Source organism: Galeopterus variegatus, unplaced genomic scaffold (assembly GCF_000696425.1).
Source record: "Galeopterus variegatus unplaced genomic scaffold, G_variegatus-3.0.2 Scaffold129, whole genome shotgun sequence".
NCBI classification, from domain to species: Eukaryota; Metazoa; Chordata; class Mammalia; order Dermoptera; family Cynocephalidae; genus Galeopterus; species Galeopterus variegatus.
The window spans coordinates 475,539-497,355 of NW_007726240.1; the positions used below are offsets into that span (position 1 = coordinate 475,539).

Below are 21,817 nucleotides of genomic sequence, written 5' to 3' on the forward strand. Positions count from 1 at the left end.
GGAAAACAAGACCCTCCTCAGAACAGTCCTCACAGTTCATCTCTCTTTTTATCTGGGGATCAGGCAGCAGGGGGTCTCCAGGAACCTGTGTGACCACAGTCAAGGTCCACTAAGAAAACTTTTCCACAGCAGTATGCAGTATGCAATAAGCAAATATCCCATCTCAATGTATGCCCATCAGAACCTTGCAAGAGAGAGAATAAGCCCCGTGCCATGACTCCAGGAGGGAAAAGGGAAACCATTCCTCTCTCCTGACCAGTCACAATTTTTTTGTTTAATTTCATCAAGTGCTTTTCTGTCAAATGCTTGAAAATGCTCACTTGAGTCACAGGGAATATTAATCATATCTCCAAGGGTGACCAATATTAGAGAAATTTTAAAGAATTTCTTTAGTGGGGGGTGACAGCCACTTTCAAATATTTAGGTTTCTCTCACATGACCTGGAGCTTCCTTTGTGGTCCTAGAGGGCTCAGATAGGTTTGAGCGGTAGATATCATAAGGAGGAAAAATTGGGGCTCAAGAGAATCATCTGGAGTCCAGTGGCCCACACATTGAGCTGAAACAATATTTTCAAAACTGACCTTCCAGGGGATGGATTTTTAATGTAAACTTTTTATTGAATTATAGTATATACAGAGAAAAGTACACAAATCATTAGGTGTAGCTCTGTGACTTTTTAACAAAATGAACAGACCCATGCAACCAGCACCCAAATCAAGAGACAGACCATTACCTAAGTACCCTTATGTGCTCTGTTGATGACCATCATGTCTGAGAGACTCCTCCATGTTGTTGTGTGTACTTATAGGTCGTTAGTTCTCATTGTTAAATATCACTCCATTGTATAAATGGATATTTGGATCGTTTTCACTTTAGGGCTATGATGAATGATGTTGCTATGAACATTCTTGTACATGCATTTTGGTGAACATATGGATGCATTTCTGTTGGGTGTATACTAGGGAGTCAAATTGCTGTGTCATGGATATACACGTGCAGCTCTAGTGGATATTGCCAAACAGTTTTCCAAAGTGGGTGTACCCATGACCTTGCCTCGAGCAGTAGGTGAGAGTTGCGGTTGCTCCATGTCCTTGCCAGGGGAATCATCTTGTAGTTTAACTTGCATTTCTCTAGTAACCAGTGAAGTTGAGCACAGTGAGGGAGTTTTGAAAAAGATAGATTCCCAAGCCCTACCCAAGACTCACTGAATGCAAATCCCTAGGGATGGATGACCCAGGAGTCCATCTTTTCAACCCTGTTCCCAGGGAATACTTAAGCAGCCAGCCCGTTGCTGGTCTCTGGACTGGGGTGTGTGGACAAACACTAAGGCAGTGGCTCTGTGAACCTGTGACTCAGGGTGCTGCTGTGCAGAGTGTGGGTATCTGGACCCTACCTCTGATTAGGAGTTAGTGTTAGGTCAAGATTGAATTTGGCTGTGTGAAACAGGAAACCCAAATAACAATAGCTTAACTGAGATGGGAGCCCAGGGCTGGTTTGGGGTGCCACTGTGAAACAGGAAATCCAACGCTTTCTAGCTTTCTTCACTCCACCTTCATGTTCTCTAGATGTGCTGGAGCTCCAGCCATCATGTTTACATTTAAGGCAGGAAAAGTGGAAGGGCAAAGGGCAAAAATGAAGTTCACCAGCTGAGTCAATCCTGTTTAAAGGGTTTTCCAAGAAGCCCCACCCAGTGGCTTCTGCTTTTCTCATTGGCCAGAACTGTCACATGACTACCTCACACTGCAAGGGAAGCTGGGAAATGTCGCTTCATAACTGAGCACTTTGCTGTTCTGAATAAAATTGAGCTTTTATTAATAAGGAAGGAGAAAGGATAGATACGGGGGAAAGACAACTGCTAGCGTCTCTCAGCATCGAAGTGGGCAATCGATCACCTTCTCTAGATCTCTACTGCCTTATCTGCAAAATATAGAAAGTTAGATTATCAATAACTAATAACTAAAAATGACTACCTGGAATATTGTAGCTCTGCTTCATAAATATCATTTCTTTAGAAAAGTTTTTTTTTTAATTGGACATGTGGTGATTTTAAAGTCAAATATGCCTTAAGACATTCATTTACATACTTTTAAATATTGTGACCAATACTTGAGAAATAGTGTCTGTTCTCTTCTAACTTACTTCTATTCCCAATATATTAGATAGATTTATTTTTAATAATAATAAACTGTATTGCGTGCCCAGCACCGTGTGAGGTACTTCACATGATCAACATTTACACCTGCAACAAACCTGTAAGGTCCTATCTCCATTTTAAAGATGGAAAGTCTGGGGCTCAGATTGTGAAGATAACTTGTCCAAGTTCACACAGTTGGATTTAGACCCCGGGGTGCCTGGGTTCCGATGCCGGGGTCCATCCTCAGCCTCACTACTGGACGTCGGAGGGGCACTGCCGCCATCTCGGGAGGGTCTCGCCACTCACTCTGTATGTGGCAGGGGCCACAGTGAATGACTTGGCTCTTCCTCAAACATCATGCACAAAATCAGTCTTCAATTACTTTAAGATGAGATTTTCCGCACCACAGCTACACCAAGGGGTCATATAAACTGAGTTTTCTCTCACAGTTCATAGGAAGTGGGCAAATGGAGAAAATCCATTGTGTGGCTTGGAGAAAATCCCAGCTTGACTTACACATGGGTTATTTTTTTCAGACTGAAAATAATCCAGACCTTTCAAATTATTTTTTAATCATGTCAGAATTTAGAAAATACACTCAGAATTTCAAAGATGAAAGAAAATAAATGGATCTTTTAGCACTTCTAACATCTCTCTCTCTCTCTTTTTTTTTTTTTTAGCAGCTGGCCCGTACAGGAATCGAACCCTGGACCTTGGTGTTATCAGCACCATGCTCTAACCAACTGAGCTAACCGGCCAGCCCCAAACATCCCTTCTTATGTATGAAGAAAATGAGGGGCCGGCCCAGTGGCGCACTGCTACAGTGCGCCGCTTGGGAGCGCAGCGGCGCTCCCGCCAAGGGTTCGGATCCCACATACAGACCAGTTCCCGCTCACTGGCTGAGCGAGGTGCAGGCACAACACCGAGGGTTGCAATCCCGTTGCCGGTCCCGGTCCGGTACAGGCGCGACACTGAGGGTTGCGATCCGTTGCCGGACACGGAAAAAAAAAAAAAAGAAAAAAAAAAAAGAAAATGAGGCCCAGAGAAATAAAACCACTTGCTCAGGTTCACACACCTGACATTGTTCATATAAACATCAGATCCATTAAGTAGAAGGATTAAAATTCTCCTGTTGGCTCATAGAATTTACCAGATGTTAGTAGAAGTCATTCCTTCAATCTTAAAACTGCAGGTCTTTAAAACATTCGGCTTTCAATTCCTCTAAAGATGCATGTGCTCTCTTTAAATTCCCTTTGCTGCCTTGATAATTAGTAGGAAAACGTTAATTTGAAAGTTCCAGGGGAACTTGATGCCATGAACAGAAGTACTCTGAAAGAGAATGGTGAGGGAAAATGCTCACAAATGGAAAAGCTAATCTATTCTGTTAGAAGTCAGGTTCATGATCAGCCACTTCCTAAGAGATTCTTGCTAATCCCCGGACAAGTTTCTCAAATTTCCTGATGACCAGAATCTCTGGAGTGCTTGTTACAAACAGATACCCAAGCCCACCCCAACCACAGAATCAGCATTGGCAGGCTATATATATCAGCACCTGCAAAGCTATATTTTTCACAAGCGTGTCCAGTGCCATCCGGAAAGGTGAGAAGCTCTCCCCTGGACTAGCTTTGCTCACGCTTGGCTGCTTAGTGAAACACCAGATGCTTGACAAGCCCATAGAATCAAAACCTCTGGGACCTGACGTCATTATTTTTTTAACCATCCTCTGATGATTCAAATCTGCATCCAAGGTTGAGAACCACCATTTCAGACTAACGTTCTCAAACTTCAGGAGGATCATCTGGGGAGTTGTCTTAATTGCAAATTCTCAGGACCATAACCTCCAAATGCTGATTCAGGAGAGCTGGGGATCTACATTTGTCACCAGTGCCCAAGTGGTCTGACACAGCAGGCTTGAGGACCACAGTGAGAACCTCTGGCTAGGCAGAGAACACAGGGGCTCCACAGATGGCTCCCTTAGCATAATGAGCTCCCCATCATGACAGCCCTCACTTTTTCAATACTGAGTTGTCTGTCTGTCCCTCTAGGATGTAGGCTGTGGGAGGGCAGGGGCCTCCCTATGACACACCCAGCATTTGCACAGCCTGAATGTGGTCGACACTCAGTAGACATTCATGGAGCACTTCACTGCAGTAGCTTTCACATATTCGTCTAATCTCCCCAACTATAGTGTAAAACATTTGAGAACAGGGAAGAACGTGTCTCGTTACTTGTCCTAAAACCTCCAACAGATACTCTGTCAATTTTTCTTTTATTATTTAATAACTGCTGATATGATAGGACTAAAGCTTTAAAGCAGGTCAATGCAATATCTATTTTAACTATTTTAGTGTATTCTGTCAATTCTAAAATTGTTCAGAAGGGGGAATTAGGAGGGACCCAGTTTTACTTTTCAGACATAAGCAAATGTCTGGCCAAACTGACACAACGCAGTTACATCGGGGTACAGACAAAGCTCTCAAAGCTCTCTGTTTCAGAAGTGAAAGCTTCCTTGTTCTAACTCTCTCTGTCTCTCTCTCTCTCTCTCTCTCTGTCTCTCTCTCTCTCTCTGTCTCTCTCTCTCTCTCTCATGAACCCCATGAGAATAAGTCTGTGGAGAAACATTTGAGGGAGTCCCTCTGTAGGCACTTGGAAGACAGTACATTTTCCTGGCAAAGATGAGAAATGCCACACCTGCTAGCCAACCCTCGGGTCATTTAGATCCTCGCTTGTCAACACTTCCGGAATTGATAAATTCAGAATCCCATTCCAGCAAAACATCAAGCTTTTAGCCATAATCAGCTTGAGGAGGTTTCATACCATTTTCTCAGGGTCTGGGGAACCATATGTCCAAGATTTGTTCTGAATCTTCTCAAAGATACATTGACCTTTCCTGGAACTTTCTCCTTAAAAGAGAAGATCTGCATTTTAAGAGTTTAAGGATCATTAGAACCCTTTGGCTCTTCAAGGCTTCAAACCAATGAAATTTGCATGTGTTGAGATTTTATCAAATAAGTTATGTTGTTCCTAGTCTTTTGAATTGTTTCATTTCTGAAGAGAACTGTAGTGCAGGGTTTTGCCAGGACTCTCAGCAAGAAATGCATTTTGCCCTGTAGACCAGCATGCACGTGGCACGCACACACACGCACACGCACACACACACACACAAGTTTTCATGAAAAGATAGTTTCCCATACTACATGCAATGCATACTGTTATTTTTTATTTCTATTCCACTTATTTTTTTTAATGATAGTCCCATTCATTAAAATACTGGTTCTCAACCTTGGCTGTCTATTGGAATGACCTGAGAAATCTTAACAATTTCCAACATCTGAGTCTCACTCCCAGAGAGTCTTAATTAATTGGCCTGGGATGTGGCCTGAGCCACACAAGAAGATTTTAATGTGCAGCCCAGATAGCTAATCTGTGCGATAAGTTGATTTCTTGGCCCAAAAATGAGTCATGCTTGTAGTTTGAAAAACACAAACACTGAGAAATAATGGACACTAATTTTCAAAGATAGTAACATTTGCAAGCAGAGTGTTTTATTCACTGAACAGTGTGCCAGGGACTGCACTGGGCATACAAATATGCTGAAGATACTGTCTCTGCCCTTGAAGAACTGACAACCTCATTTTCAAAAATAGAACACACCATGTAGCCAGCACCCAGATCAGGAAGCAGAGTGCAGCCAGCACCCAGCAGCCCCCTTCTGTCCCTTCCATTACTACCTTCCAAGACTAACCACTAACCAGACTTCTAAGAGCACAGGTTAGTTTTTTTTTATACTTTGAACAAATGGAATCATAAAGTATGTTCTCTTTTCTGTCTGGCTTCTTTAGGTCAACATTTGTATTTGTGAGATTTATCCGTGTTATTTGGAGTAGCTATAGTTCATTCATTCTCATTGCTGTAGGGTATCCCACATTTTATGAGTTATACCCCAGTTGGTTTTTTTATTCCATTGGATGGGCATTTGAAGACTTTGAAGTTTGGGTTTATGAGCATTCCAGTATGAATGCCTGGTGAATATATACATATGTTTGCCTAGGTACATACCTAGGAATGGAATTTCTAGGCCATAGCTTAGGCATATGGACAACCTTAAAAGGCACAGCTGAACAGTTTTCCAAAGTCGTTGTAACAATTTACACACCCATCAGCAAAGTGTATGAGTTCCAGTTGCTCCACATCTTTGTCAGCTCTTGATATAGTCAGTCTCTTTCATTTTAGCCATTCCAGTGTGGTTAGAATGCTCTTTTGAGGGGCTGAGCAGGGAGCTCAGTTGATTAGAGTATGGTGCTAGTAACACCAAGGTCCAGAGTTCAATCCTTGTACCAGCCAGCCTCCAAAATAATAATAACAATAATAATAATAAAAATGCTCTTTTGAAATTAATTTAAGGAAAGCAAGAAAGTTTTTTTAATTGACATATATAAAGTTCTAAATAGAGAATGGACACACTCCCTTGAATTGGAGGTTCACAGATGTTCCAGAATCTTACAAGGGGTCTATGTCTGGGTGCTATTTATCCTCATCATTGTGTCTCTCCCCTCTCTCGCCCTGCCTTTCCCACCCCCCTCACACTCTCTGCCTCCCGTATCCAGCCTGGCTCTGACCTGGCGAGACATGCAGCATCTGACCGTGCTCACCTCCAAGAGGAACCAGCTTCACGACGAGGTCCATCAGTGGCGGCGGAATGGGGTCGGCCTGGAATTTAATCACCTCTTTGGCTACGGGGTCCTTGATGCAGGCGCCATGGTGAAAATGGCTAAAGACTGGAAAACTGTGCCTGAGAGATTCCACTGTGTAGGAGGCTCCGTGCAGGACCCTGAGTAAGTGGGGGCAGCGGTTCTTTTGCTGCATGGGGAACATACCCCAGAGACGGCACCATGGCATTGTAACAATCTCAGATTCCCTCTCTGTGTCAGGGGCATGCGCTGGATTTGATTTGGGGACAACCAGCTTCTAGGCAGAGCTATAGGGCTGCGTAACTCTAGGGAGCACCGCTTACATAGAACACAATTTTGTAACTTAGAATCCCTGCTTTTAAGTGTGAGCCTTAACGGATTCAGTGACTTACACCATAATTTTTAAGTGCACAAATCAACCAGCGTAACCCAGATCCATAAACAGAAAATTACAAATATCCCAAGGCCCCCTCTGTCCCCTGCCATCATCATCTCCCCAAAGGTAACCACTATTCCCATTTCTTACTCTATAGATTATTTCTCTATTCTATACTTATGGAATCATACCCTATGTTTTCCTTTATATCTAGATTCTTTTGCTCTAATTATGTTTGTGAAATCTGACCACATTTAGTGTGTACTTGTAGTTTATTCTCATTGCTAAAGAGTGTTCCGGTGTGTGACTATAACACAATTTATTCATTCTATTTGTGGGACAATGTAAGGACTTGACTTTATTCTGAGTGAGGTGGGTTGCCATTTGGAGGAATCTGAGCAAGGAATTTTCCCCACAGATATCAGTGGGCTGGTCAGTTGTAACTACTTCCCTTCCATCTTCCCCATCATGGCAAAAGGATTGGACAATAAGGATGCCTCTTTATTTAATTTCTCTCTTTCCTCACTGGTCCATCAGTAAGATGGAGATAGCAATTATTATCATTCTCATACGTGAGGCATTACTTACATACTATGAAATGCACAGAACTTAAGTGTGTTACAGGCATGCACCTCGTAACGATGTTTTGGTCAATGAAGGATCACATATACAAAGGTGATTCCATAAGATTACAATGGAACTGAAAATTCCTATCGCCTAGTGATGTCACAGCCATCATAATGTCGTAGCCTGGTGCATTACTGAGGTGGGAGCACCAGGCTGTACCATACGGCCTAGGTGTGTAGTAGGCATTACCACCTAGGTTTGGGTAAGTACACTCTATGATGTTTGCACAGTGACAAAATTGCCGAACGATGCATTTCTCAGAACAAATCCCCTTCATTAAGTGACACATGACTGTGTTTGCATTTTGAGAAATGTATGCAGCCGGGGAACTACCACCTACCACCCAATCAAGAGATGGAACATTTCTTCAACCCAGAAAGATTCCTTGAGTCCCCTTTCAGTTAGTCTCCACACTCCATAGACAACTATTGCTTATTATTATCTCACCATAGATTAGTTTTACCAGTTCTTGGACTTTAACTAGAATCACATGATATGGGTGCTTTTGTGTCCAGTTTCTTTTACTCAACCTTAGATCTGTGAGATTCATCCAGGTGACTGTGTGTAGTAAAAGCTCATTCATTCTCACTGCTGTGTAGTATTCCACTGTAGAGTCCATCTCCTGACCCCCTTTAATGGCCTCCTGCTCCGGCCCTATTTCTGTCGACCATCTGAGCTTGATCAGAGCCAGCCTCTCTCAGATTTTATTTTCCTCTCTGTTCCCTTTGGTCCCGAATCCTCTGCAGCTTTTGTAGGCAGTTACCCAGACCTGAATTCAAATCTCAACTTCCCCAACTTAGACAATACTTTTGACCTCTCTGACCCTCTAGTTTAGCAATTCCCAGCCTTCATGCCCTGACCCCCTTTGGCAGTACGGTGAAGTCTACGGACCCCTCACTATGATTTTTTTTTAATTCCTTAAAGTACACAGGATTACAAAGGAAGCCAACTATATTGAAAACCAGTTACCAAAATCATTGAAAAAAACTGATTTGTGATGAAATAATATATGTCCTTTTTTTCTCAACATAAGAAGTAAAAAGCTGGGCCAGCCCGGTGGCACACTGCTACAGTGCGCCGCTTGGGAAGCGCGGTGGCGCTCCCGCCGAGGGTTCGGATCCCACATACAGACCGGTTCCCGCTCACTGGCTGAGCGAGGTGCGGGAGCAACACCGAGGGTTGCGATCCCGTTGCCGGTCCCGGTCCGGTATGGGCGCAACACTGAGGGTTGTGATCCATTGCCGGTCACGAAAAAAGACAAAAAGGGAAGAAAAAAAAAAAAAAAAAGTAAAAAGCTCTAGTGGCAAGTCTAAGGGTCATAATCATTTCAGAGCAGTGAGGTGACCAGAGCACCACTGCAAAGATGCACACAGTGACTGTGGCGGGACAGGAGGACCTGCGGGCTCTTCGAGGACAAAATCTGAGGAAGTGCTCACACACTGTCCTTTGTGGTCTGCTTTTGTAATCGAAAGAGAAACTAAGTTTCCATTCCAGCTTAGTGAAAATTAAGATGTAGGGTTTTTCCATATTAGACCCCCTGAATTCTGTCCAAATGAGCCCATACAGAGCCTTCTCTTCTCTCCTTCCTCACCAGCGAAATGGAACTGATGACTCTTTCCTCACCAGGCTGCTGGGAGACCTTAGTGTCACACGAGTGTAATGCTGGCACATAGTAGGCACTTAATAAATGTAACTTGGCTTCTTCCTCTCATCCATGACTTGAAATGCTCTTAGTTCACACCTATGGAAAGCAAGGAAGATAAATAATCTCCTAGAATTCTCGATGAAATGATGTCCTGATTATTACGTGAATTCCAAATTGGGAATCCTCAAAGCCTAAACCATCCTCCCACAGGTGAGCATCAGCCCATGGACTATCATCCCCTCATGGATAAGCATCCTCATAGTTCACTCTCTGACCTCGTAGATAGTGGCACCAAATGCATTATGGCAGAGTTGTGTGTTTTTTCCATGGATCAGCCCATGCTTTTACAAAGCAGCCTCCCTCCAGCACTGCATGGGAAAGCAAACCTTCAGCCCAAGCCCTATAATAATCCAAAAACACAGAGCTGCACACATCCCGAGTGGTGCTATAAATGTCTTATAGCAAAAATAGCTACTCTGGGGAGTGTCTCACAGTTTTCTCAAAGCTGTGTCCATACATTATTTCTGTTCAACCTCCTAGCCCTCCTCTTGGTAAGACAGGCTTCACTGAGGTCCACATGAGGTGACTGACCTGGTCAGGGTCACAGAGGCTGTATGTGTAATTAAAGAAAAGAACTAGTTTTTATGGAGCGTCCACCATGTGCCATGTGCTTTACACACACATAGATTTCTTAGCCACCCTGTTGTTGAGGGTGTCCCTTACACTCACGCAGTCAGGGTGATGAATATCTTACAGCATTAACAACAAACTGGTCCTGTGCCATGTTTCAGGGAGAAGCACCTACTATGTGCCTGGTATATTCCAGGCCTTTCACATACACTATATTTAATCCTTATAAAACAGGGAGGCACATCCTATCAATACTACTTCTTACAGATAAGGGAGCTAAGATGCAGAAAGCATGAGAGATGTGCACAAGGTCACAAAGGGCAGACCAGGACTTGAACAAGGCCCATCTGCATACAAATCCCAGCTCTTTTCATGACACAACATTGACCTTACTCAACTCCGACTGTGTACTCAGGCTTGTGTTAAAGCAGCCCTGCTGTAAGCTCAGCAGGGTCATTAGAGATGAGGGAAAGAGACTAGGAAAGGCTGAGGGCACACCAAACGTCACCCAGCAGCTGAGTGGCCGGACTGGGCTTTGAGCCCAGCAATTCTGACTCCAGAGCCCACCCCTATGGATAAGTTCTCAAGTATCTCAGTGATTCTCTGCTGAAGGAGGTGAGGCCTGGGGGACTTTTCCCAATAGATACTCCCCCGGGGACTCTGAAAGGCCCAGCTAGTGGTGGTCGCCCCTCCCAAATTTCATAACTGCCTTTCCAGAGGCCCTGTCACTGTCAGGATCTGCAATGTCCTTTGGGAGAGACTGAACAGAGAAACAAGACTGGGAACCCCTGTCCAAATGAGGGACTGAAGGCTAAACCTACTTGCCATGCTAACTTTACCCAAAGTCAGCATTAAGTGGGTATTGATGATTCTGTTTCCCTTGTTAGAGTTCAGAATAATTTCTTGTGAAATTTGGAAGGGCTGGGAGACTTTCTGCAGCGGTGATAATGTTCTGTATCTGCACTGTCCAAGACAATAGCTCATGCCTATTGAGCATTAGAAATGGGACCAGTGTGACTGAGGAACTAAAGTTTCCATTTGATTTAATTCTAATTAATTTAAATTTAAATGGCCACATATGACTGGTGGCTACCATCTTGGACAGCTCGGCTCTAAGGCACATCTAGTAAATACACCTTAGCAGGAGGGATGCTGAATAGTGCAAACAGAATGGGAAGTAGAAATTTAATAACATCAGCTCCAGGAAGGGGCGTCAAGAGGTTGGGACTGCAAGAAAGCCCGGCTGGTCCACTCCAGCCTAGGCCTTCCCCAGTACCCCTGGTGCCTGGGCTCACATTTCACTGCCAACACAGACAGCACCCCAGAAGCCTGAGGGTGGCCCTGGGAGAATACTACCGAGAACCTCTAGTAAGAAATTCTCTCACGCACCTGCGGGACCAGCACTCCACTTCCACCATCTCTTTTAATCACAGGAGTTGGCATCACTAGCCTCAATTTACAGGTGAGAAAACAGGCTCAGAAAGATCCAGTAAATGGCCCTAGTTCACAGAAACAGCAACTCCAATGTGCATCCAGTCTGCAAGGCCCTGGGGCCTGGAACCTCCTTTCCTTATTGCAAAGAGGGAAAGATTTACAAGGTCTGCACCTTTGCAAACATTCCACCAGCAGCGGGCAGGCGCCAAAACATCCCTTGGGGGCAATGTGACTGGAGCAAAATTCGCGTTTAGTTGCCTGTCGGCTACATGCACAACTAATGAAAAGTTGGCACTGTTGCAATATTTAGGGGAACAGTTAGCTTGGAATATACTGGGGGCCTCTTAGTCAAGGTACGTGTTGCTATCAGACCTTATTTTCTGAGATGCACTGGACAAAGCAGGACAGACCTCTAACAACTTTCCGGTACTGTGGGGGGAACAGAGGGCCAGAAGGAGCCACAGTGGGAGTGAGGGAGGAGAGAGAGAGAATGCGGACATAGGCTGAGATGAAAGGCAAGATCTCTCCCAGTTTCTGAATGTGCTTAGCACTTGATCATAATCCACATAAATGTAGAATTTGGAGCCAGAGGGAGCACTGGAAATAGCTTAGGCCATCATTTAAGGAATCTGAGGCCCAGAGGTGTGATCACCCTAATATGTCACAGCTAACCGGGAACTTTCTCCAATATCAGCAGCATTGTTTTCAATGAAAAGAAACTGGAGAGCTATTTTAGCACTAACTCATCTGGGCCCTCCACAAGGACAGGAACCTTGTTCACTGGCATGTCTCTAGTGCCTAGAACAGCATAGGACACTTAGTAGACACAGGACAAATATTTTTTGAAGGAATGAAAGTAGTCCTCACCTGGGTACAAGGAAAATGTCTAAAGGGTGGAAAGTGTCTAAATGGTTTGTGGGCCAGCCAGGCAAACTTGGGAAGAAGGTCTCACCCGCGTTGTAAGGACCCTGTGTCCCCTTGGTGCCTCTGGTCCCTCTGGTCCCTTGTCCACCCCCACAGTGCGCTTGTTCTCAGATTCAGGTGAGTTAGGTCCGGCACAGCTTCACTTGCTGAAAACTCAGAGGCTGCACAGAGAGGCCAGAGAGCAACCCCAGGGCTGGCTGTGCCACTGGGCAGAGGAGGCCCTCGCTGCATGAACCACACTTCCCAGGGGCTGGGATAGGGGCACCAATAGCCTGAGCAGCTGTCACTTTCCATGACATGCAGGGCTGCATGGAAACAGCTTCCAAGGTGGAGTGAGGGGCGATTGCCAGGTTTGTGAGCTTCCTCAGCATTAATCTTCCCAGAGAAGGAGTCAATTTGAAAAGCAATTTTCTAGAGACTTTATCAAGAGAGTCGGTGAAGGGTGCTCAAATAGAATCAAGGGGAAAAATACAACAGGCTGTGTGCCTGGTTGCGCCAGGCATGGCAACAAGCAGAGAAAACCCAGGAGTGAACTGCTCAGCACAGGGCACCCCCAACCTCCTCTGCACCCCTGAGAGAACTGTTCACTCAGCTCCATTAAGACTGTGGTGACACGTGTGATCTGACACTAAATTTTAAGTGAATTTGGAAATTAATGCTAAAGCCTGATATGAATGCCAGAAGGAGCATGGAAGAGAGAGAAAAGAGAAAAAGCTGCCACAAACCAGCCGTGTGGCTGGGACCAGCCCTTCTAGGCTGCAGCATCTTCCTGCATGAGTTAATGCCGCCTGACTGTACCACATGGGGAGGGAGACACCTCACAATGACCGCATTCTGAGTGCTCTCGTGGGACTGCCGCTTTGCAGGCAAGTCAGGCACTCAAGGAAGAGTGGCTGTTATTATTCTAACAAAACAATCACAGCTTCACAACTTTGCCATACAATTGAGGATTCATAACACAGACTGCATTCCATGGGGCCCCCCGGAAACAACACCTGTTTCTAGGCACAAGGCAATTGACCACTTACTTGCACCGATATGCAATAAAATGAAGGTACAAGCCGTCCTCAAGTCCCCAAGTTTGTCTTTTATAGGACTTAAACACCAGGCTTTTGTACATCATCTCTGTAGTGTCAGAGAGGGGCTCTTAAAGCTCTTGATGCCTTATTTCTGCAGCCAGTGAGTCCCAGAGCGTGGCCTGGACACTAACACCCTGGGACTGTTTAACATATCTCTGCAGAGCCTTCTTTTGTTCCACAAACAACCATCTCCTATTTAACCTTCATATGATTGACTTTTTCCCAGCATGTATCTCCTTTCTCCTCTACAATAAGAATGAATTTTATTCCTTTTCTTCTTGTAAAAGCAATATATGGACACTAGGAAAATCAGAAAATACAAGTGAGGAAAAAAAAGAATAAGAAACATCTGGCAAATACTGTTTCTAGGCTCTCCCAGTGCCATCATGCTTGCTAAAAACATCACCTGTAAGAGGAGGGAATGACGGTGTCCTTTCTCTACCAAGCTTGCTGCCTTGAATTCACATCAGGCTCTTAATTTAATTTCAAAGTAACAACATTCCCAGAAGAGTCCAGTTAAATGCCTCCTCTCCCAGGGGACCCGGCTCCAGTAAGCAGTTCACATGGCAGGGCAGGGATTGGGGGAGTTTTTCAAGCAGCCAAGCCCTCCATGGCACTAATCAAGCCTGACTCTCTGGGGTTGACTGGTGTGGCCTCTGACCTCTGCACACACCCCAGCCCCCAAGGCTTCTAGGAAAATGTGGATTCCTGATACAAGTTTGTGTGGCTGTTCCCACTCCAACCTGCCTTTCAGCTTTCCAAGGTGCGCGGCAAGATTCCAACATTTCTCCCCACCTCCCTCCTCTGCTCCCTTGTGCCTTCACAAATGCACAGTGTTCGTTCCCAAGCACCTCAGACCAGGCAACAGGTGGCTCACGTTCTACTTCCCTTGTCACCCCTGCCATCACTCCCCCTCCTTTGTCCTTGTCTCTTACATCCACCCTACTACCCATGGAATTCCTGGGAAAAACAGACAAGACAACCATCATGGAAAACCAGCACGCATGGGCCGGCCCGGTGGCGCACTGCTACAGTGCGCCGCTTGGGAGCGCGGTGGCGCTCCCGCCAAGGGTTCGGATCCCACATACAGACCGGTTCCCGCTCACTGGCTGAGCGAGGGGCGGGCACAGCACTGAGGGTTGCGATCCCGTTGCCAGTCCCGGTCCGGTACGGGCGTGACACTGAGGGTTGCGATCCGTTGCCGGACACGAAAAAAAGACAAAAAGGAAAAAAAAAAAAAGAAAAGAAAGAAAACCAGCACGCAGCCCCTGAGGAGAGAGTCTCTGGGGAAGGGGACAGCTGAGAGCCAGCAGCAGCCAATGCTCAATGCTGGATGGTGTACCTCCCAGGGAAGGGGGACAGAGCCAGGCGCCAGCCCCTTCTACAGAAACTCCTTTAGCCATGGTGTGCCTGAGGTTGTCTCAAGACCACTCCAGACTTGTCTTCTGTCATAGAGATGATCTCCACACTAGAACCACCTCTTTCCTGTTAACACACAGAAACTCATTGCACGGTGGGCTGCGGATCTGATTTCCAGCTAAAGTGGCTGTCCCATCTCTGACTCTTAGCCAATCAAAGAAATGTTTTCATTTCTCCCCCAGGGAAATAATGTCACTTTTCTGCAGGAGTTTCTACAAATTGACTTGTAAAGGGACTGTCACTGTGTATCTCCAGTGCCTAAGTGCCGTGGGTGCAAATTGGGACAGAAAACACATTTTCTTAGAATTCAGCTGGTGTTTTGAATGCTTATGATGATAGGGTCTATTACATTTGACAAATGATTCGTGACGTCTTATAATACATAGAATGGTTATTGCTCAGATTAAGTCTCTGGTTTTGGCTTTTGAACTTCTGTCTTGAACTTTTCAAAGGGCCCAGACTATGGGATAGAAAAGGGGCTCCAACTCAACACAGGACTCAGACCCGGGGTCTCTCTTCCTGTCATTATTCTCACACCTCTAACTGTGCTTCTTAGAAGGTTCCAGAACCCCTCTGGCTCAAGTCTAGAAGGAAAGCCCCATTCTGGGCCTGCCTGCTTTCCTGCATAGAAACCTTGTGGTAAAATGTGGTGTTTCCCTCTTACCTTAAGGTTCTGGAGATTCCAGAGACCTCTAGAGAGGTGGCTAGAAAACCTGCATAACAGGATGTATGCTTTCCCCAAGTGCTGTTCCTGGAGCCTATGAGTCAAAGCAAAAACTGACTGTTCTTGAATTAGAAACCCGAGAAATTTTCTGCGAATTGCTGTTGTTCTGGTCAGATTCAAGTTCAACATACACAATTTAGACCTGTGCTATCTGATACAGAAGCAACTAGCCACACAGTGATTTAACAAAATTAATTAATACAAGTATAATTAATTAGAATTGAATAAAATAAATTGAAAGTTCAATTCTTCACTAACACTAGCCACATTTCAATTATTCATGGGGCCAGTGACTACTGTACTGGAGAGCACAGACATAGAATATTTCCATCATCATAGAAAGTTCTACTGGCCGGTGCTGGTCTAGATATTTGTGAATATACTTTATATATGGGTGTGCATATACACACATATCTACACACTATATATATAATCGTAGTTCATCTTCACAGCAGCTCTTCAAGGTAGGAATTGATACCCCCATTGCACGTGTAAGAACAGTGAGGCTCAGATAGTTCAAATGCCTTGCCCTCAACTGCCCCCTTAGTCTCAAGCTCTTTATGCTACCCCATGCAGCTGACCACCTGCAGAACCCAATGTTCTGAACAAATAGCATTTTCTTTGAGAGATCCAGGTAATGGCCCTCGTACCCTAACCTCTGAAGTTGGCCTAATGCCTGCTTTCCTCCAAACTGGATGATTTTCCCCAGAGCCTGGGAGCAGAGAGACCACCACTGTCACTGGGTCTCCATAACCCACAGATGCTTCACGCATCATTCAGGATCAGCATCCCAGCGGCATGCACACAGCGGCACCCCGTAAAAACTGTTAAAGTACATATTTTTAAAGTTCCTCAGGAGAGTATTGCTTGAATTAATGAGCTGTGTATAAGCTTCAGCAAGCTCTCCCAGGTTTGGGGCCTTGGTTCCAAGGTTCCAAGGACCATGCAGAACCAAGCCTTGCCTCTGAGCTGGGTCTGTGACCCGTGACTTTGGGTAGAGGTGTCCTACAAGATGTGTGTTTAAAAATAGCCACCATCCTGTCCTCCAAAATAGAAGCATATCAAGGAAGGATATTAGCATAGGTGATGGGCCAGGGAAGGGAAACCAGGCCTGTTCTCGGGGTTTTGTATTCGCACTCTCATTTAACCTCATAAGAACCCCCACAATAGTGCAACCTCCAGGTACTTAAATAATTTGCCCAAGCTCTCATGACCAGTGAGCACAGAAGCAGAATTCTAACCCAAATAGGTTTATTCCCGAAGTCTGGAGTCTTTCCATTACACCATGCAATCCTCAAGTGTCATGTCCTTTTTATGTATCTAGCGCAAGAACCTTTGAGCATCTCTTATTCAAGGAGGCCATCTCCAGAACAGAGATCAGTTATAAGGCAAGATGGCTTAGGGGATGCTTAGGCTGACCCCCCATGGGGCTCCAGCTCTATGGCCAAAGAGACCACCTAAGTCTCCTGATCTTTCATAGAATGTCTTGCTCTAGAATTAACCCAACTTCAGCATTTTTTATAATAACAATAACAATCATATTAGCAATAGCTTCTATTTATAATGGTCCTTTGCACTTTAAAAGGAAGGCATTATGAGTTCTCAGTCTAGGTTGTCCCAATAGTGGACCCAGCTGACAGTTTTTTGAGAGATGATCCCAGGAAACACAAGTGAGGAAGTGGAGATGTGAGACAGGGAAGGGGAAAAGGCCGATAAAGTGTTCATGAATGAACAGGTTGCCACCATGGACAACTAGGCTCAATCCCAGTGGGGACCCTGAATTGTCCCACTGAGGAATATTTGTCAACCACCTCCTGTCAATCATCGGTAGAGGGTTGCCCCTAAGGGGTTAAATCCCTGACACCTTTGAGCTGCAGTGCACACAGGCTGAGAAAGCTCCCACGGTGCAAGTACAGGTGCAGGGCCAGGGAAGCAGCTGGGAGATGCTAATGCCTGTGATGGGTACACAGAGCTGCAGCTGCAGGAGACATCAGAGTTGCCTTGGGAAACGTGAGAGGGATATCAGCAGCTTCTTCTATGGTCCCCTTCTACACAGTTTCTGAGTGTAGGTGACTTGCTCAGGCTCTCACTGCTGGTATGGGAATTAACCCAGGTCTGTCTGATTAACCCCAAAGCCCCTATTCTTTCTGCTACCTCAAGCTGCCTTCAAAACCCCTCATGTGATGTGCCCACCACCTCTTACCCTCTGTCCTCCTCACTTTGCCTTCAGGAAAATACCATCCACTGGCAAGTTGGTGCTGACCCTCACGACCGATGCATGCGAGGGGAAGGAAAATTTCGTCCGCTACCTCGAGCACGTGCAAGCTGTCATCACAGTTAACGCATCTAGGAGAGGAGACCTGAACATCAACATGACTTCCCCTATGGGCACCAAGTCCATTTTGCTGAGCCGGCGTCCAAGGGATGATGACTCCAAGGTGGGCTTTGACAAGTGGCCTTTCATGACCACCCACACATGGGGGGAAGATGCCCGAGGAACCTGGACCCTGGAGCTGGGGTTTGTGGGCAGCGTGCCCCAGAAGGGGGTGCTGAAGGAGTGGACCCTGATGCTGCATGGCACCCAGAGTGCCCCCTACATCGACCAAGTTGTGAGGGATTACCAGTCCAAGCTGGCCATGTCCAAGAAGGAGGAGCTGGAGGAAGAGCTGGACGAAGCTGTGCAGAGAAGCCTGAAAAGCATCCTAAGCAAGAATTAACCCACCACCACCCTCCCTCCCCCATCTCTGCCTCTGTCCTCGCTCCATGTCTCTGGCAGGCACCTAGCAATTACTGTCACCCCACACAAGCAACTCCATCTTCTGGATCTGAGGCTTTGCTCACTGTCAATGATTATTTTCATTACAAAGGAAGCAATCTTTTCTATTCCATGCCTCAATACAGTGTCCCCACCAACATCTGTGTCCTATGTGTGACTCTAAGTTCTTTATGTCTGTCATTCCAATGGGTGATATCCTGCAAACAAAACTGGGACAGCTTTCCCAGCACATTTTTTTATGTCTGAGAAAGAAAAGAATGCATTTAAAAAGCCACACACAGCGACTTCAAGAACGTTTGTCCGTGGCCTCAACTGAGGAGCTGGTGGGTAACAAGAAAATTAAGGATGATGACAGAGAGTGAGCTCTGCATCTCTTAGAGCACAGGAAATGCTGAAAATTCTTTGGGAAAGATGTTTTGAATTTAGCAAGATTTGTCAGGGACGTAGATTAAGGTGCACACAGAGAGCCCTAATTGCTGGAAGGGGAAAAGAGATTCAGAAAAGCATGAACACTGGAAGTCTTACCACCAACACCGAGATCGTAATTCACTCTACTGAGCCAGCATGATAAAGGTGACACCTAAGTAGCTTGTCCGTCCTTCACCAGCTGCTGCTCTGAGTTATGGGAAAATGTGCTAGAGCAGCCCAGATTTCTCTCAGTTTGGGTAGAATTCATCCCAGCCCCAATTTTCTGGGGTTTCTCACATAGGTATCCAAAAGGGAAGAAAAAATTTAAGGCAGGTTTGGCAACACATCTGATGAAGAGTAGTTTCCTAGTTTTAACATACAAATACTCCTTTTCCTAAGTCGCTTTGGGGCTTCTTAATCTGATGTAAGTTAGAGGCGAGGTGAGAATTCTTTTGACAGCTTTACACCCATATACTTGGGTTTTGATTTCTGCAAAATGTAATTGGAGAGAAACATCTTACTCCATCATCATGTGATTTCATTGATGTGTTGGGAAATGGCCTCTGCTCTGGAAGAGGCATGTGAAGGCTGAAGGGGGCCTGTCTGAACATATGAGCGGCCATCTTCACGTGGACCTCCATCTGTGTGCAGCCTCTTCCGCCAAGAGCAAGGCATGCCAACTCATCCCCCAGTTCTTGAAGGAAGCAAGAGAAGACCTCGGTTAGGAAAGCACATAGTTACCATTTTGTCAGCTCAGAAACCCATGAGAAGTTTGACATGCAACCCAAAGGTTATAGCTTTCAACCCCAGAAGGCACCATTTAATTACCGAAGTGATCTGTTGTCACCTTGTTTTCCTACTCAAGGATTGGCTTCCCATCCCCAATCCCAATACCCACCCATTCCCAAGAAATGATTTGTTCTCACCCACTTCTGGCTCTATCCCTCCCTTCCCATGGGAGCATGTAGTTCCAAACGAGCCTGGAGTTCCTTTTTTAAAGTCAGCAACTCAAGAGCACTAGGTCTGATCCCCTGAAGGTGGCAAGTTTAAGAGAAAATTCTGGAAACCCCATTTTCTTTCTTTTCTCCTCTGTATTGGCATGAATTTCTGTCTTCTCTAACACCTTGTGACCTTCCTATATCACGCTTTAAAGTGTAATGATATTTATGATTTTTAAAAGAAATTTATTACTTGTTGCAAACGTCTTTTTAAATGAGTTTAGATTTAAAGAAAAATAAAAGGAAATCATTGAAAATCCATTTCACATTAATGGTCTGAAAATAAACCAAAGGACATTATGTGTGCATGTGTGTATAGGTGCACACAGAACTATATATATACATATGTAGACTATACACATGTGTGTATATATGTGTATATATACATACACTTGTATAAATGTATATACACACATATGCCTAAAATGTGTGTATGTGTATTTATTGAAGAAACAGACACCATATTCATCTCTAAAAGAATATTCAGAGAATATCAAGATGATTCTGGCTGAAGAAAAAGGCCAGTGAAAATTCAGGTGAAAATGTTCTTTGATTCCCATTACATCACCTCTGTAATTTTGCAGCTCTCTGTATAAACATTAAATGTCTTATATAGCAGCAAAAATATAAAATAGCTGTCCATATTTTCACAGTTGTGGTATAACTTATGAAATCAGAGAGTAACTTATCAGCTTCTTAATAGAAATGGCAAGTTTTGATATGAATATACAGTATATAAAAATATATATAATACTATATATAAATATTTGGTCTCTTTCATTTTTTGCATCAGTATTAACACTAAAATATGTCTAGCAAGTGACATTTTTATGATATCCCTAATCCTAGCACAAGAGACAGTTATTTATAGTCATTTACTTTTAAAAATGAAAATAAGTGAATAATTATTAATCAGGTTAACATCGTTACTCCCTGTGACAGAGTTTTATAAGTAAATTTAGACACTGTAAATTAGGAGGTTCAACAATAAAACATGATCTTCCAGAAATTATGTGGGATGTGCTATACCTTACATGAAAATACTTCCATACATTCTAGGGACAGAAAATAAAAAGTTGCCCAAGAGAGATCTAAAAAGCCTGCTTTAGCAAATATGCATGAAAGGCTTATAATTAGCATATAAATCATATACAAATTATGACCTACAGAAGCATTTTTCAGACTCAGGTTACATCTATTAGTGGGCTGTAAAATCAATTTAGGAAGTCAATACCAGAATTTTTTAATAGAATAGAATAGATCATGCATAGTAAAGATAAATTTTGTTTCCTGAAATATTTGCTTCGAGGACATGTATGTGTATACGTGTGTGTGTGTGTGTGAGTGTAGTGTACATACTAGCTCACGTGTAAAATACATTTCTTATTGTGGGTCACAGTCAAAAATATTTTAGAAACACTCTTCTAGAATATTAATACATACTTATATATGCTATATTATGTTATATATTTTATATAATAATATATAATAGTATGCAAGTATATCATAATGTTATAAAATATATAATTTATTCAGGCTAGACTAAGTTACACCATAGTAACAAACAGCCTCAAAATCTCAGTGGTTTAATACAACAAATTTATCATTCATGCAAATTCCAGTGTTCAATGACTCCCCAAAGCCACAGACCTCCATGCAGTGACTCAAGGATCCAGGCTGCTTCAGTCTTGTGATTTGTAATCATAACACGATGCTGCTATAATCAACACATAGAAGAGAACCCAAGGAGGACTCTTGTCCACTCTTCTGTGTTTAGCCTGTAGGATACAGGCTAACTTGCCACTTCCACCCACTGTGTACTGGCCATTGCTGGTCACTGACCCTGCCTAAATGCAAAGCAACTGGGAAATGCAGGGTGACTAATGGAATGCGTGATGAGCATTTGAGTCTCTACCACAGAGAGTACTTAAACTCCCTTAAAACATATTCTT

General features: G+C 44.2%; 1 protein-coding gene and 1 non-coding gene across 2 annotated transcripts in view; one reads left to right on the forward strand and one right to left on the reverse strand.

The window, feature by feature from the left end:
- PCSK2 (proprotein convertase subtilisin/kexin type 2) overlaps nucleotides 1–20,874 on the forward strand; it is a 287,440-nt gene extending 266,566 nt beyond the window's left edge. Inside the window, exons 11-12 of the mRNA XM_008588485.1 lie at nucleotides 6,742–6,969; nucleotides 17,914–20,874. Of these exons, the coding sequence (XP_008586707.1) occupies nucleotides 6,742–6,969; nucleotides 17,914–18,400 (715 nt within the window). The 3' untranslated portion in view covers nucleotides 18,401–20,874. The remainder of the gene's footprint in view (nucleotides 1–6,741; nucleotides 6,970–17,913) is intronic.
- Nucleotides 2,819–2,892, reverse strand: TRNAI-GAU. Its single transcript has one exon. It is a non-coding gene; the product is annotated as a tRNA-Ile (tRNA).
- Nucleotides 20,875–21,817: the final 943 nt, after the last annotated feature.